The sequence below is a fragment of the Piliocolobus tephrosceles genome, chromosome 5 (genome assembly GCF_002776525.5).
Source record: "Piliocolobus tephrosceles isolate RC106 chromosome 5, ASM277652v3, whole genome shotgun sequence".
Lineage (NCBI taxonomy): Eukaryota > Metazoa > Chordata > Mammalia > Primates > Cercopithecidae > Piliocolobus > Piliocolobus tephrosceles.
The window spans coordinates 14726413-14742555 of NC_045438.1; the positions used below are offsets into that span (position 1 = coordinate 14726413).

The 16143-nt window shown below is 38.4% G+C and overlaps 1 protein-coding gene across 7 annotated transcripts in view; it reads left to right on the forward strand.

The window, feature by feature from the left end:
* The first annotated feature begins 6 nt into the window (after window positions 1-6).
* The window catches only part of QKI (QKI, KH domain containing RNA binding), a 159291-nt gene continuing 143154 nt past the window's right edge, over window positions 7-16143 (forward strand). For all 7 annotated transcript variants that reach the window (XR_002733995.1, XM_023223637.1, XM_023223638.1 and 4 more), the window contains exon 1: window positions 7-689. Coding sequence is in view for 6 of the 7 variants with exons in the window: in XM_023223637.1 (XP_023079405.1) it covers window positions 548-689 (142 nt within the window). In the remaining variant the exon portion in view is untranslated. The remainder of the gene's footprint in view (window positions 690-16143) is intronic.

The window sequence follows — 16143 nt, forward strand, 5'->3', positions numbered from 1 at the left end:
GCCGCCTGAACTGAGGCGAACTCCGCCGCCAAGTGAGTGAGGAGGAGGAGGAGAAGGAGGAGGAGGAAGAGGAGGAGCGCAGTCAGAGCGCGGCGGCAGCGGCAGCGGCAGAGGCGCCGCGGCGGGGACCAGCCCAGAGAGACCCCCCGAGCCCGCGGCACAGGCGGCGGCGGCGCTGAGCGGGCGCGACCAGCCGAGCGAGCGGCGGCCCCTGCTCCTCCTCGTCCGGCGCCAGCGGCCCGCGCCCGCACTCGGCCAGCCGAGACCCGCCTCCCGCCCGCCCGCCGGCCTCGTGAGGGACGCGCCGAGCCGGGCGGCCGAGAGCGGCGGCGGCTGGGAGCGCGTCGGGCCCGGGAGGAAAGTGCCTGCGGGGGGCGGGCGAGCGCGCGGTGCCGGCCGCCCCGGGGCTCGGCGCGGGAGCCAGAGCGGGAGCCGGCGCGGAGCGGGACGCCGGGTCCCGAGCGGCCCGCGGCCGGGGCTCGCCCCCGCCCCTCCCTCCTCTCCGGCGGCGGCGGCGGCGGGCGGAGTGAGCTGCGGAGCCTGGAATATGGTCGGGGAAATGGAAACGAAGGAGAAGCCGAAGCCCACCCCAGATTACCTGATGCAGCTGATGAACGACAAGAAGCTCATGAGCAGCCTGCCCAACTTCTGCGGGATCTTCAACCACCTCGAGCGGCTGCTGGACGAAGGTGAGCGTCTCCGGGGCCCCGGCCCGATCCCCGCCGGGGCGGCCCCTTTCCCTGCTTGGGATGGTGGGGAGGGCGGGAAGGTCACGGCCGGGCGGGACCGCGCGCCGGGGGTACTGGGAGGCCGAGAGGGCGCACAAAGGAGGCGCCGGGCCGGGCTTGCGGCGGCGGGCGGGCGGGCGGACCGGGGTGGACCCGCCGGGGCCGGACGCCCCCTGCCCGGCCAGGACCCCGCGCCGCTGGCGCCCAAGTTTGTGCGCTGCGGAGGGCTGCGGGGCAAACCCTGCGGCCCTTCTGGCTTTGGCGGTCACATTTCTGAGAGGCCAGCGAGGGCTGCGCGGGGTGGGTGGTCCTCGCCAAGCCCTCCCGAGAGCAGGCCCACGCCGCGCCGCCGGCCTGGAGGACGCGCGTGTCCCCGGCGCGGGCCCCGCTCCTCCCCTCGACCTCCTGAGCTTGCTCTGCGCGGACCCCGGCTGCCTCGCGTTCTGGAGCTCTCCCCTCCCATGAGGACTAAAGCGGGGTTTCGTGGTTGGGGAGTTGGTGCAGCTGGTTAAATACTAAGTGGAAGTCAGAGTGGGGCTCGTTAGTTTAAAGAAATTCTATAGGAGACCGAAATTATGCTGGCGTAGCCGACAAGGACGACGAAGTGACGGCGAAAAGCACTTTTTTCCCTTTTGTTTGGGGAAGCGAGAACTGTTAGGGAGTTGAACTTCACTTTTCGGGGGTGGGAGGGGGGGGTGGAGTGCGAAATAACGCGATGACAGATCGGAGCGCAGCCTGAGTTAGGAAGAACTTGGGCGGAGGGTTTACTCCCGGGGACGCAGCCGCCCGAGTTTGTAGGACAGAGAATCGAGACGTTTGGAAAGGGCGAAATAAAATTGAGCCGAAGTTTTCAAAAAGCTTTATGGAGCGCTGTGGGGAGCGAAGAATGACAAGAAGATTAATGTTGACCAACTCTGGAATTTCCTTAAGAAGTTCTCATAGCAGTATCTGGAGTATTAATTTCTAGTAGCTGTGGGTTTCTGTGGACGCCTAGAGAAAAAAAAAGTGACCACAAAAAAGTGTTTCGAAAATCGACTAGCCAGGAGTTTTTTTTTTTTTTTTTTTTTTTTTTCCTGCTCAGAGGCATCACCGGAGGACTGTGTAAAGGAAACTGAAAACTGTAGGTTGAAGAGATGAACAATGGAGTTTAGATTTTTCGCAAGAATTTCGAGATTTTAAAAATAGAGTCGGGGAACAGGAGTTTGAAGCTTGGGGAGTTGGAATGTGATTAGAGAACAAAAGGCCGGAAATGTTTCCATGATAAAAAGATGATTACAGAAAAATCCCAGGAGTTTTATTGTCTTGAAAGTCATAGAAACAACTTAAAAGTAGAAAATGGTTAGGTGTTACGGCTTTCTGTTCGTTTTGCTTCCATATGTTAAACATACAGCACTCACCAGCATTGAAATGGGCATTTTCCACTGTTGGAACAGCAAATCTGTTAATTTCAAGTTGCTCCAGAGAAAACTTGAGCTGTCCCTTTAAAGGGTTCTGCTTTTCCTATTTGTGTTGGCATTTGAAAGATTGTGGAGGCAGAAAACTTTCTGGAATGTCAAAAAAAAAAAAAAAAAAAAATTGCTGGAACTCTTAAATTGAGTATTTCCAAATGTGAGCGCTAAGGGGCGCCAGTTATTTTTTAACCATGGAAATGGTTGGAACCAAATGTGTAACATAGTAATCTGACCTATATTAAATTTAGTTGAAACTTAAATTATAGATTATTTGATTTGTCATCATGTATTTATATAGTGTTTTCGAACATTGAAAACACTTTCCTTAAAATTATTAGCACAACATCATGACGTTTCAAAAATAACACTCTTAATATTTTCTCCTTGGCATATTTCGGTTAAGTTAAACTTTTAGTAGTATTAGTAATAATTTCTGGTGAAAATTTTTTTTCTTGAGTGCTGTTGTTTAGAAGGAATCCTTTATCGATGATAAAATGAAAATAGGCCTTGGCAATACTTAGGGTTAATTAAAATTAAATTGCATTCTTGAAATGTTTAATTCAAAGACTATAGGAGATTCCAAAAATGTGAAAATACTTTCACCTTATGTATACTATTTAAAAAACTGCATACTTTTGAGTTTCTTTAGTTTTAAAAGGCTTCTTGTGCTTTTATGTTGATCTAAAATCTCTAAATTTAGAGCTGATTCCTTGTTATCAAGTTTCCAACCTTAGGCTTTAATAATTTTTAATCTTTCAAATCCAGAAATGTTAATTATGTCATTATCTCTAACAAAGGCTTATTTCTCTCTGGTTGGAAATAGTTTTCATTTGCGTTTTAAATATAGGAGACCACTCTGATATCGCCTAGATAATGTTTGTTTCCCCCTCCCCTTTTAATGTGGTTTACTCCATCTCGCATCTTACTCTGTCTTTAGTTTTTGCCTTGTCAACTCTCTAGTGGAAAGATTGCTTCTGTGTGACATATAGTATGTTTAAAATGGGCAATATAATGACAAGGAAGCTTGATTGTTTTTTATCAGACCAGTACAAACATGCAGGAAAAAGGGCTATTCCTTAGTGTGGAATAAGCTGCTTCCTGTAATTGTTAGCCTTATTATAAACTTAATTTGACTTCAGAAAAATATTGGTTTCTGAAGTCCATCACATTTTTTTTTTTTTCTGGATGATTTAATTGTGAAATTTGGCATCTTGTGCTTTACCCCTTTGTGGTTTGTCATTGTTCAAAACAAATTAATCATGACTTTTGTTTCTGGTTAGGCATTACTTTTTTTTTTGCCTATAATGCTTGGCTGAAAAATTACTTTTCAATTTAGATAAAATTTACTAAAAATTTTACTTTAGTGATTGGTTTAATGAAGTTAACATCGTACTTAGAGTAGATGTATTTTCTGATAATTAGGAATTTTAAATGAGATTTTAAATTTTTTATTTTAAAATATTTTTCAAAGAATAAGCTTTTAAAAAATTAACTTGTCAGCCTAAGAATTTCCATTTGGCTAGTTACAAATTTGAGGATTAAGTGTGCTGGTTTTCCTAGTTAATCGATTAAGACTTGGATGTTTTAGAATAAGTATTTTAATTCCTTGCCAAGTTAACCTTTAGGCTGTATCTTGATTGTGGACAGTCCTTTTGTTTTACTGTTTGTTTTTGTTTTTGTTTTGTTTTTTGCTGTTGCTGGTGGTGGGGGTGTGTATGCCAGCTCTTCCACTCAAGTCTCTTCAACACAGTTGTTTGTTAAAGTTATGAATACATATTGGGTTGGGCCTGTCATATAAAGGACATAAACTTGAGTTTGAAACCTTTTATTGAAGATAGAGATGATTATAGGATTACACATAAAACCTAGGTCTTAAACTGCTCTACCTTTAGAGAGAAGTTTTCAACTGAACCCTTAGAGCAGTTAATATATAGTTTTTTAAAAAACAAACTTTTTTTGTCATGAAAATGAAACAACAATAGTTGAATGCAAATTGTTTTAATAAAGTTTTGTAATTCAGAATTGAGAAGGTGAAGAGTACAGTCAGACATAGCAATCCTGTATTAGGGGAAAATGGAGAACTAGTATTTTTAAAGCAGATTTTGAGTTTTCAGTTTTTTAAATGGAGGAGGGGTTAAAGCTGCTGATATGGAAATAAAAAATGTATAAGGAGGAAGCGTAGTCTAAATCTTTTTATCGTGGATATCAGAAAAATTAGTGTGTGGCTCAGAAAAAGAGAGCAGATGATTAGAATGCCTTATTACTGATTTGAAAAATACATTTTCATTTTCTGATGGTCTTTTTGTGTTTATAATAAAAACTTTCTGTCTGACCTCAGTTTAGTTTGTACCCTGCCTGCTCCCTCTCCTTTAAATATATGAGTAAAAATATTTTGTTAAAACTTGCTTAAATAGTTGATATTTTTTCATGTTAATGTTTATTTTCACTTTGTTTGCCTTTGTTATTGGATGTATCATAAGGTTTTCTTACCATCATTTTTTTTTTTCTGAGAATTCATTTACGAAAGCTTTGACTTAAGAATTACGTGGTTGTTGGTATTGAGAGGACTCTTGCTATAGAGATTTCTTACAAAAAGTTTTTCTTTTTGTCTGAAGAAGCAATTATTGTTGTCAGTAATCATCATCTGTAACAAACAGATTTTAAGGTGAAATAATCTCTTTAGGAACTAAGATTTTGCTTTTGTACACAGCCCTTGAATTAGTTGTAGTAAGAAGGAAGCTACTATTTATAATCACTTCTTTCCATTATCTTTTCTCACCCAGGAGGTGTCAGCAGCTATATATTGGCAGTCATGGGAAAGATCAGTTGTATCATTATGGGTCATTTATTAAACATTCATTCCGTACTTTTAAAGCTAAATTTCCCTGTAGGTGGAAGGTGATTCCTTTGTAAACTGTATCCAGTTTGCATGTTTTGTAGTAAAAGTTGTATCCAACTGTAACACAGTTGAGTTGATGGAAATAGGTCTCCTAGTCACATTGACTAGCGTATTTGGGATGAACACTTTTTCTTAAATGATTGAGAATGTCAAGTTAAATCAAGTTAATTTGACTTCTTAAATGCTTTAGGCACATTTTATTTCTGTTAATGCTTCACTGGTCACTGTCACTGTCCTGGAGCTGATTGAAATTGGTCAGTTTCTCATAAGAGCAAATGGTTTTTGGTTTCCTTTTTCAGGGAAATAGATTTCTGTGATGAAAGAAGTGAAGTATAATAAAACCCTCTTGCTTTGACCTGGCCTTCACTGAAGCATGATTCAGATTCTTTTTTTTTGAGGCCAATATACTTAGACATGTAAGGGCTTTTTTGTGTGTGTGGTTTTTTTTTTTCCTTTTTTTTACAGTTTGGTTTGGTTTTTATATCAAGGGAATTACACGAGTGTGATCATAGGAGCAACTTTTTATAAACTGGAACTACAGTTTAATTTACTTGAGAAATTCAGTGTAGCTAATACATGTGTTTGATTTATTTGTTTGATGTTGCAGTTGTAAGCAAAACTTGCTCTTCTCTGTTGGAGATGGAAAATGCTATGACATTGTTGGTTTTTGTTTGTTGATAACTTAAAAGGCAGCCCACTGAGCAAGTTTCTGCTATTGGTATGTCAGCTGTTACGAACATATCCAAGGTTCTATTTTAAGGCCATGGGATGGGGAGTGGTGAGTGGTGAGTGGGCCTGTGTTAGGAGGTCACGGAGATATATACCAGTTTTTTATTGACATGATCAACGGGACTTCATTTTTTTCCTCCAATCCCTCCTCTATTTGACATTAAGACAGCTTAATGTGAATTTTAAGTGCAATAATGTGTTGTTTACCCTTAATGATAACTTTTAGGGAATATTTATACCCCTTTTAAAAATTGGCATATCAGTTTTGGGCCCAAAATAGCTAGATTATTTGATGTTTTACAGTTATATTTTTACTTAACAGAGAAGCACAACTAAAAATAAACTTTTATAGTGAATATAGTTTGTTATGTTAGTGGGACTGTTAAGAAATTTGTTTATAACCTCAGTCTATGTTAGGTACTGCCTTCTATGGAGTAATCATTATAGTTAGCATTGGAATATTATTACCTGTCTGCCCTCTTAAAATTACTTTCTTGAAGGTGCCTACCTTGGAGCCTGGCATACACTTCTCAGATGCTTGTTGAATTAAAAATGTTACATCTTCCTTTTTTGATTTCTAGTTTCTCAAAGATAGAGTATGTGCACATGGTTTGAAAAAATGAAAATCCAGAGGTGACATTAGAAATAGTGTCTAATAATTTTAAGAAATGAAGCAGTTGTGTGACTGTTGGTAGTTTTATGCCCTTAGAAGAAAAGACACTTGTATTTTTTCTTAAAAATAACTTTAAAAAATGTCATGTTATTTGTAGTACTTGCTGTCAAGGTGCTTAATGTTACTTTACTGTTATTGTTGGGAAGGAGATTTAGAAAGATAAAATTGCTTTACTTAAGCAGTATAGTTTCTTGTCAGTCCTTATACCAAAGGGTATCAGTTCATAAGCAGAGAAAAACTACCAGTGCTTATCTTAGCTCTTGGAAAGTTTTGGCATTTATGGAATTATATAGGTAAACTTTCCCCACCCTGTTGGTTACCCTTTTAAAAGTCCATATATATCTATATGGTTCTTGTACTCTATGCAGGGCACAATAGATAGGAATGATTTCTTGTCCCTAGGTGCTGCTTTTGTGTGTTCAGGATGAAGACTGTATTTGAGTGACGTTAGTTTAAAAGAAAGCTGAGTATAATCATATGTAGCTGATTGTCATTTAACACAAATAGCTATGTTTTTAAACACAGGTGTGTCTTTAATTTTAAACAGTGCCATTACCTAGAAAACTGATAAATTGAAGCTTTCACTTAGCTGAAACTTAGTTCTTTTATTTCTTTTTTCTTTTTCTTTGTTTTTTTTTTTTTTTTTTTTTTTTTTTTTTTTTTTTTTTTTTTTTTTTGTTAGTCTGAGTTTCGCTCTGTCACTCAGGCTGGAGTGCAATGGTGTGCTCTCGGCTCATTGCAACCTCCATCTCTTGGGGTTCAAGCAGTTTTCCTCCCTCAGCCTCCTGAGTAGCTGGGATTACAGGCGCCCGCCAATTTTTTGTATTTTTAGTAGAGACAGGGTTTCATCATGTTGGCCAGGCTGGTCTCGAACTGTTGACCCTGTGATCTGACCGCCTTGGCCTCCCAGAGTGCTGGGATTACAGGCGTGAGCCACCACGTGTGGCCAGCTCTTTTATTTCTAAAATGTCTATTACTGTTCTTTAGCAGTAACAGTGTTTGAAAGTCTGTGATGAATTTTTAAAAAATACATTGCAGAACTGATTTATCTAGAATTCTTGTAATTAGCAAGGAAAGGACCGCACTTAATGTTTTCGTCTTCAGTTTCTTGATGTGGAAACTAGTTTGAAAATCCAGCAATCCTATCAAGTCTCACAAAATATGTTCAAAAAGTTGCTTCATGTATTTGTCTAATATTTTTATAGAACTAAATTTTGAGGTTAAGGAAATGAATCGATTGTAAGATTTTGATCACATTATTTATTATAAGCAGAATGTGTCATATTCTGCTTAGCAGATAAACAGATATTGAAGTATCAGAAAGAACATCATTAGTCAGGTGTGGTGGCTTGTGCTTGTAACCCCAGCTACTTGGGAGGCTAAGGTGCTAGGATTGCTTGAGCCTGGGAGGTCAAGCCTGCAGTGTTATGATCGTGCCACTGCACTCCACTTTGGGCAACGGTGACACCCTCTCTTAAAAAAGTAAAATAGAATAAAACATTGAAGTGCAGTTACATCCATAAGTGGCTCCATATTATGGCCACAATGTAAGTAAAGGGCATGTGTGTGTAGGCATTTATATCTGTAAGTGGAGACATGCGGTGAATGTGAGTTGGGCTTTGTGAGTATTGGGGCTGGTTAAGTTCCAGCTGAGAAAGGTTTTCAAAATGATGAAATATCTAGTTGGCCCGGGGATTGAATAAGTAGCAGGCCTTAAGTAAGCACCTTGCTTTTGCTTTAGTGCAGGAGAGGTCATTGTGGAGACTGGACCTGATCTGATCAGTAGCAAATCATTGGGGAGCCCTTGGCTTTTAAGCTGATTTTAGTTTGAAATGTATAGGAAAAAGCAAACAAAATCATAGTACATTTTAAGAGTAGAATTAGGAAAATGCATGGCAAAAAAACAAACATGCAATTTTAAAATTTGAAACCGAGCCAGGCGAGGTGGCTCACGCCTGTAATCCCAGCACTTTGGGAGGCAGAGTGAGACAGGTGGATCATGAGGTCAGGATTTCGAAACCAGCCTGGCCAGTATGGTGAAACCCTGTCTCTACTAAAAATTAGCTGGGCATGGTAGTGTGTGCCTGTAGTCCCAGCTACTTGGGAGGCTGAAGCAGAAGAATTGCTTGAACCTGGAAGGCGGCGGTTGCAGGGAGGAGATGGTGTCACTGCACTCCAGCCTGAGCGACAGAGTGAGATTCCATCTCAAAAACAAATAAAATTTGGGACCTTTTCGTAAACTCTTCAATGTCATAATTTTACAGAGTCTCAAAATTACCTTGCAGATTATATCAGAGAATTGTCTTTTAGAGCTACAGGTTTCCTGAGAGTTGGGGGCTTCTCATAGGTACAGAGACTAAGACCTGAAGCGGTTGTGACTTGCCTCTGTCTCAAGACAAGTTGGCAGCAGAGCTGGAGCCTGGAGCGAGACACTCACTTCTCCCCTCTGTTCCATTTTGTGGCGTGCCTCTCCACAAGGGGAACTGGAGGGAAAAACCTGGAATATTTCCATGTGCTAAAAAGCTGCTGCTGTTGCCCCAAGTTGTGAAGGTAAAGAAGAAAAAGCAAATGGTTTTTTGCTAATTCTGTGATATGCTGGTTTTGAACAAATGATGATCAAATTCTTAGAACTAGAATTTATTTTTAATGATAACTAATTAAAAGGCTAAAAGCGAGAAAGGCATTTTTAGAGGATTTCAGCTCATTCACTTCTTTGTAAGCAAAGACTAGAGCCTCAGTTTTTTGAATAATGTAGTAAAAATTGTTACTGCTATTATTTTTACTAACTACTGAAGAGGAAACATTTTTGATTGGGTGATTTAATAGAGAAGTATACTATTGCTAAGTGATTCAAGTCGGGAATGTATACTTGTATTAGTTTTAGATCAGCCTGGGGTAAACAGCCCAGTAATATATCAGGTAGATAACTGGCGATTGACACCCAGGAGGTGGATGGTTATGAATTGAATGGAAACGGTGCTACAGCAGGTAGCCACCACGTCATATTCCTGATGCCAGCATCTGGAGGATGGTTGCTCATTTCAAATAATTCAAACAAATTAAACGTAATCCACAGTTCTTTGCTGTGTTACAGTAATTGTATCCCTTTGATATAGTTGTTACATGGCAGGTGAATCCATTTTTTTAAGAAAAAAATTTCAAACTGGGATGGAAAAAATTACCCTGAAACTGCACCTTATTGTCTGTTGTTGCTGATTCCACCGTGGTTGCAATGATGCCCCGTTATCATGAGAGTATTCAAGTTTTAACTCTGTGTGTACGCGTGCACATGCGTGAGCCAGCATAAAGATGAAATGAATTTATGTTTTTGTGCATATGCTAATGAGACCCTGTGGTGAAGTGGTAAACATTCTTGGACTGTAGACCTGGGATGTAATCATGACTTTGCAATTAACTAGTTTGGCGATCTTGGGCGAGATAACTAATCTCTCTGAACCTCAAGCTGCTTCTTCTATGAATGAAATTATTAACTGCCCTGCCAACCTGAAATCCAAATACTCTGAAGTTGATGGGTATTCAGAAGAGCCTCTCATACTATAAAGTAGCAGCATCACCTGCTTGCTTTTTAAATTTTTTTTTTTTAAGTCTTGCTCTGTCGCCCAGGCGCTGGATCTTGGCTCACTACAACCTCTGTCTCCCAGGTTCAAGCGATTCTCCTGCCTCAGCCTCCCCAGTAGCTGGGATTATAGGTGCACACCTCCACACCTAATTGCTGTATTTTTAGTAGAGACAGGGTTTCACCATGTTATCCAGGATGGTCTCAAACTCCTGACCTCGAGTAATATGCATGCCTCAGCCTCCCAAAGTGCTGGGATTACAGGCGTTACCCACTGCCCCCAGCCTGTATCATCTGCTATCAACATTTTAAAATTGTTTATGATAGGATAAACAACTAGATAAGCAAAGCAGCTTTATTTATGATAGGATAAACAACTAGATAAGCAAAGCAGCTTTTAGAGAATGAGAAAAGAAAAAGAAAGGTAATGTATCCATGTAGGTTCAGCTAGTTTTTATGTGCATGAGAGTCACTACTAACACTCTGGTAGTTTAGAGGATGTCACTTTGAGCTGAACTATCTAGTTATGTTTATTTGAGAAGTGGAACCTGAGTTGGTATTAACAGTTGGTATGATTTAATGAGGTGAATGGGAAGGTGGAGGATATTCCAGGAGAAGGGAAGGTGCAGCAGTGTCAGCACCATGGTGATGGGCAAGGCTTAGGAAATAGGTACGGATTTAGTTAGTTGAAATGGCAAATGCATAGATAGAAGTAGTGGGAATTAAGAGAGACTACAGAAAGCACACCAGGTTAGGGCTAGGTTGTGGTGGGCCTTGAAGGCCAGAATACATAGTCTGAATTTTATTCTGAAGGTTATAGGGAATCTTTAAAGTTTGGATTATTTGGGGGTGTCAGAATGAACTCTTTGTGCATAAACTGAGAATGTGTAGAATATATATGGGTTTAAAGTAGACATTGGATGAAGTGTGAAGAGTCAAACTATTATATATGTTGTTAACCCATTAGGAAAATTTTTTGAATAGTGATATTTTCTCAAAATAGTATTAATAAAAATATTTATATTGATTTTTCTGTATTTTAAACTCTAAAGATTTTTTAAAGTGTGTTTTAACTAGAAACAAGTCTTTCTTTTCCTTACCTACAGGTTAGTGTATTCATTCTGAAAGATGGAGAACATGTGGGGCTCATTTGTTTAGCTGTCAGCCCAATTTTTAGTTAGAGAATTGCGCTTTCATTTCTATATGAGCTAAAGACAATTGAAGAGACTCTTGGAGAGAATCTTTGGAATTCTTGAATTAATTTTCCTTGAAGAAAATTTCGTCCCAGTTTCAGAGATCGATTAAATATGTTTTGCCAAGTTCGATGTGGACTTTTAAAATTTAGTTGTGTTTTTTTGTATTTAGTTATTTTAAGTAAATGAGAGATATCTTCACATTCTATCCGAAGAGAGATACATATTTGTGTATCTTTAAAGATTAACACTTCCCTACATAGCGACATTACACTGAACAGGATGGGTTAATCCTACAGATGATGTAATAACCAGTCCATATTTAGATTTCTGTAGTGGATCCACAGATATTTCTTTATAGCTGGATTGTCCAAACCAGAATCTTACTCAACACCACTCATTAAATCTGGTTGTTACACCTTTTTAAATCTAGAACCATCTCTCTCTCTTTTTTTTTTAATGGCATTGATTTAACTTGTTTAAGACTTGTTCCTTTATGCACTATGTATCTATTACATTGGAAGCTAGATCTAAAGAAGGTTCAAGTATAGCATCTTCCACTAGAGGACGTCATAGGTGCTGCTGTGTACTTTCTGTTATATCACATCAGGAGGCACAGTAACTGGTTCTGCCTTCAGAGAAGGAAAGATTAATACCTGGATTGGAGTGGTGATAGATGAATCCTTGTACTTTAAAGGTCTTTTTTTTTTTTTCCTCTTGGAACCAGAAGGTGCCCCATCAACGAAGGGTGCCCCGTCAACATTCACACCATGGTGTTAACCAGTTTTTTGCCTGAATCAGTTTCATTAGAGCTTGCACCATGATGATATTTTAATTCGGCCATTCTTTCTGCAATTACTTGGCATCCTTTGAAAGGTACAGCTTTCTGACACTAACACGGAAATACATTGCTATTTTGGAGTAAGTTCCTAATAGGGCAAGCCGGATATATGCTGCTGCTTATTATTATTTAGTTCTCAAAGTAAAGTGTTGGTTTGCTGGCTGCCTCAAATGGAGACCAATGAATTTTTTCTCTTTTCTAGTCATCATTGTAGACTCATGGATTTCATAGATTCAATGTACTTAAGTCAACTATAATTAATTTTGATGTTAAAATTATTACAGCTTTAGCCATTGATAATTAAACTGGCTTCTGTGTCTGTTGAACTCCTACTTGCTTTCTGGGGCAACGTTATGCCCCAGGCTCCCCTTGTGCCTTGCCTGCTTTACCTGTTCTGGAGCTAGACTTGGCCATTTCTCCAATAGGAATGGTATGAAATACTTGAATTTAGATGTTAAACATGTTCATTACTCTCAGAATGTGATTACTTCTGAGCCATTTTCTATGGACAATACTGATTTTAAAATTCGTTCATTTTTATATTTTCAATTCAATTTTAACATTGTTAATTTTATAGTCATATCTTTATTTATTTTTTTTTTGCCGACCATAGCTAAACTAATGTTGTTCTTGATGGTGACATACTTATTTGTTTTATTCTATGATATTAAGGAAAATACTTTCAAAATTAATAATATTACTAATAGTAAAACTGTCTTAAAAATTTTTTTAAATTTGTTTTAGACATGTTACCAATAATAGATATAGCCAGTGACCCATTCTTCTGGTTGATGACAATTATTTTCCTTTTTTTGGTGGGGGGACCCTCATTCTGTGTATACCAAGTTTTAATTTCTACTAAATCTTGTTTTTGACTTTTTGATGCTGTCATTTATTAGCTGTGTTCTTTTGTTGTACTTACTGCTTCTATTAGCTTTTACCTTATGCTCAGCAGAAATGGAAAATACAAATATATTTAAAGTCAGGTGAGAGTGTGTGTGTGTGTGTGTGTGTGTGTGTGTGTGTGTGTGTGTGTTATGGCAATGTGATCCAGAAAGATAACTTATAAGGAGATGGTTGTTTATAGTAATGCTTTGTATCTTAAGCACGGAGAGTAGGGAAAAAAGAATATGACAGGCAAGATGTTTTAATTTAGCGAATTCTTCTGAATAGTATCAGTAAAAGAATATAGATAGATCTTTAAAGGTTTTAAAGTCATATGAAGTGGGGGAAACCTTATAGACAGAACCTTAAAATTGTATTCCTTAGTAGTTGCAAAATCTCTACTGCAAACTTGTTGTCATTAAGAACTTTTAGTAGTAAGGAACTTATGTTCCAGCAGATGGGGATATTAGTACACAAAAGAGAGCACTTAGTGATTAAAATGTGTTGAGAAATAACCCTATTGCCAGAATACGAAAATGTTCTTTAAATTGTAGGGGAAGAGTTGCTCAGGAATATGACAAATAACAGTTACTGAATGGATTATTTTGATTGGCATGTGAAAAAGTTGTGATAGTTCTTTAAAGAACGTGTCTCTTTAAGAGACTATATGTTGGTATGTTGACCATATTAAATGTAACTAGTTTAGGACATGAGATTCATTGCAGCTATTTTCCGAAATAGCTTCTGCCTTTACAGCTCAGTTGTTTGAAGGGTTTTTGTTTTGGTAGGTGACTGAGTCACTTACATTGAGAGGTATCTTGTTTGTACATTTTCTGTGTAATTATAAAGTCTTTAACCAGGCAGTTTATTTCTGTTTATTGAAATAAATCAGAAGAAAATGTGTCATAGTTTACTATATGTTATATGAAGAGAAAGTTCTTTTGGGGATCATAGTTTTATCATAGTAATAAAAAATTATCAGCAGTAGAAAGATAATCTTATCTCACTTTTTATTATAGTTTATAGCATTACGACATACTTTGTTAGTTTTTTTGGTAGGTAAATACTACATAGATTGCTTTAACATATGCTTTGCAATTGTTGAAGAAATACTGCTCATTTAAGTTCCTTAGATGTGAATCAGACGTGTACTTTTATTTAATGTATTTAAGTTATATTTTCCTAGTTCAGCTATATTGAGCTTCTTTTTTTTTTTTTTGCAACTGTCAAGGCAATTTAAAATACTCTTGCCTTCAATGACTTGAAATTGAACTCTGTACAGGAGAGAATTTGTCTTGTTTCTATATAGAGAACCAGGGAGGAAGAGATTGACTTTGCCACCTTTGTAACTGATAATAACTTGCATTTTAGTCCCTGCTCCCTAGCCCCACGTTTTTCCTTTTCTGTTATTCCCAAAATATAGAGAATTGGAGATCGATCCACACATTTTCAGTTCATCTTTGGCGGTAGCATGATTTGTAACTTCTTTCAGTCCTAGGAGAGGCAGTAGTGAGGGCACAGAGATAGTGTAGTACATTGTCTTTGAACCTTAATGGGGATTACTTCTTTTCAGGGGAATATAGGGATGGCCAGTTTTGTGTGTACATTTTAAGATTGTTTCTTACAGTTGTTAGAGAGTTTATGAGAAGCTTGAATTTCTTTCAGTAATCCTAAAAAACTGTTATAAATAACTTCATATTTATCGTAAGACATATTCCTTATCTCATTGGGAAAAACTAAAATGTATCAGTTAAAAAGTTAAAAGTACTCAAAATTCACTGATAGCTGCTCTTAATATTTCCTTCCGGTCCCCCCCACCAGTGTTTATGGATATAGCAAAATTGAAATTACGAATTTTTTAAAAAAAATTACATCGTGAGCATTTTTCCTTGCCCTTTGATATTCTTTGCAGATATAATGTTTATAGTAATATATTTCATGCTGTCGAGGTATATTATAGTTTACTTAACTAATCTGTTGGACATGCCACTTTGCTTTCAGGAAATGTGTGTAATGATAGCATTAAGTGGCTTCAGAAGTTACTTTTTTAAAAGCCTTAAGTTACAAAGTATTGTAACTGGGCATTATGAATACCAAACTCTTATTTTTGCAATGCAGTTAATCTGGAATAAACATTTTATGTTGCATTACAGTAGACAGTGGTTGTTAGGATGCAACATGTGATTTCAAATAATGTTAGAATTGCATATTTCATGTAGTAGTTTTTAGTGATTTAACATACTTAATTGAAACTTTTCTAGGCTATTTGGTTGTATGCTATTAATATGTGTGGGATGTTATGCGGGTACACTAAAGCTTCAAATTCATTTCTTCAAGTTATGTCAGTAGTTGTAAAGAATGGAAAAGTAAAAGTAACAAAGGAAATATAAACATACCAAGACCACTAAAGACTTGTGCTAAAGAGGGTGCTTTAGGCTGAGGAGGCTATGCAGTGTTTCAGTAGAAGAGGTAGAATGTCACTTGACTCTTGAAGGACAGATAGGATTGAAGTGGAGAACAGGTAAGGGAGTGGTCTTCTAGACACAGGGAACAGTGTTCTTGAATGTGGGAACATTCTGAGTAGGGAGGTAAATAATTCTCTGTTAGAGCTTTTTATACCTTTTGTCTTAGCATTTTCCTTTATCTGCCTCTGTATTTCTGTTTTTAGTCCAGGTTTTCTTATCTCTATCCTGTACAGGCATTATATTATGGAGTGATGTATTAATGTGGGAGATTGCTATGCTTGCTGCTGTCCTTCCCTTCCCTTCATTTTCAGATGTTATTTTTTCTTGACTTTGACTCTCTTGCTTCTTTAGTTTTTTGGAGAAGAGGGGTATCTTACTGGCTAACTTTTTATTTTAGCTGTTGTTTATCTGTAGGCTTAATTTGGCTTTTTATTTTTTTGTTTGCCTAGTACATTTGGATTTTACTTAGCTTTTATTATGAAGCCATGTGTTTCAGTTTTTTTCTGTATGTGTAGGTGATTGTATGGTCTTATGAATTGATCCAGGAGCATGGAGGAAGAGGTACATCTGGATTAGTGAGTGTGTGAATTCTTGAGCTGATGGGTCCAAGCTCTAAAGGATAGATTAGTTTCCAGCATATTCTGGTCTAGATAGTATGGCATAATTTTTACCAGTATGCCTTCTTTTTTCCGTCTTCCCAGT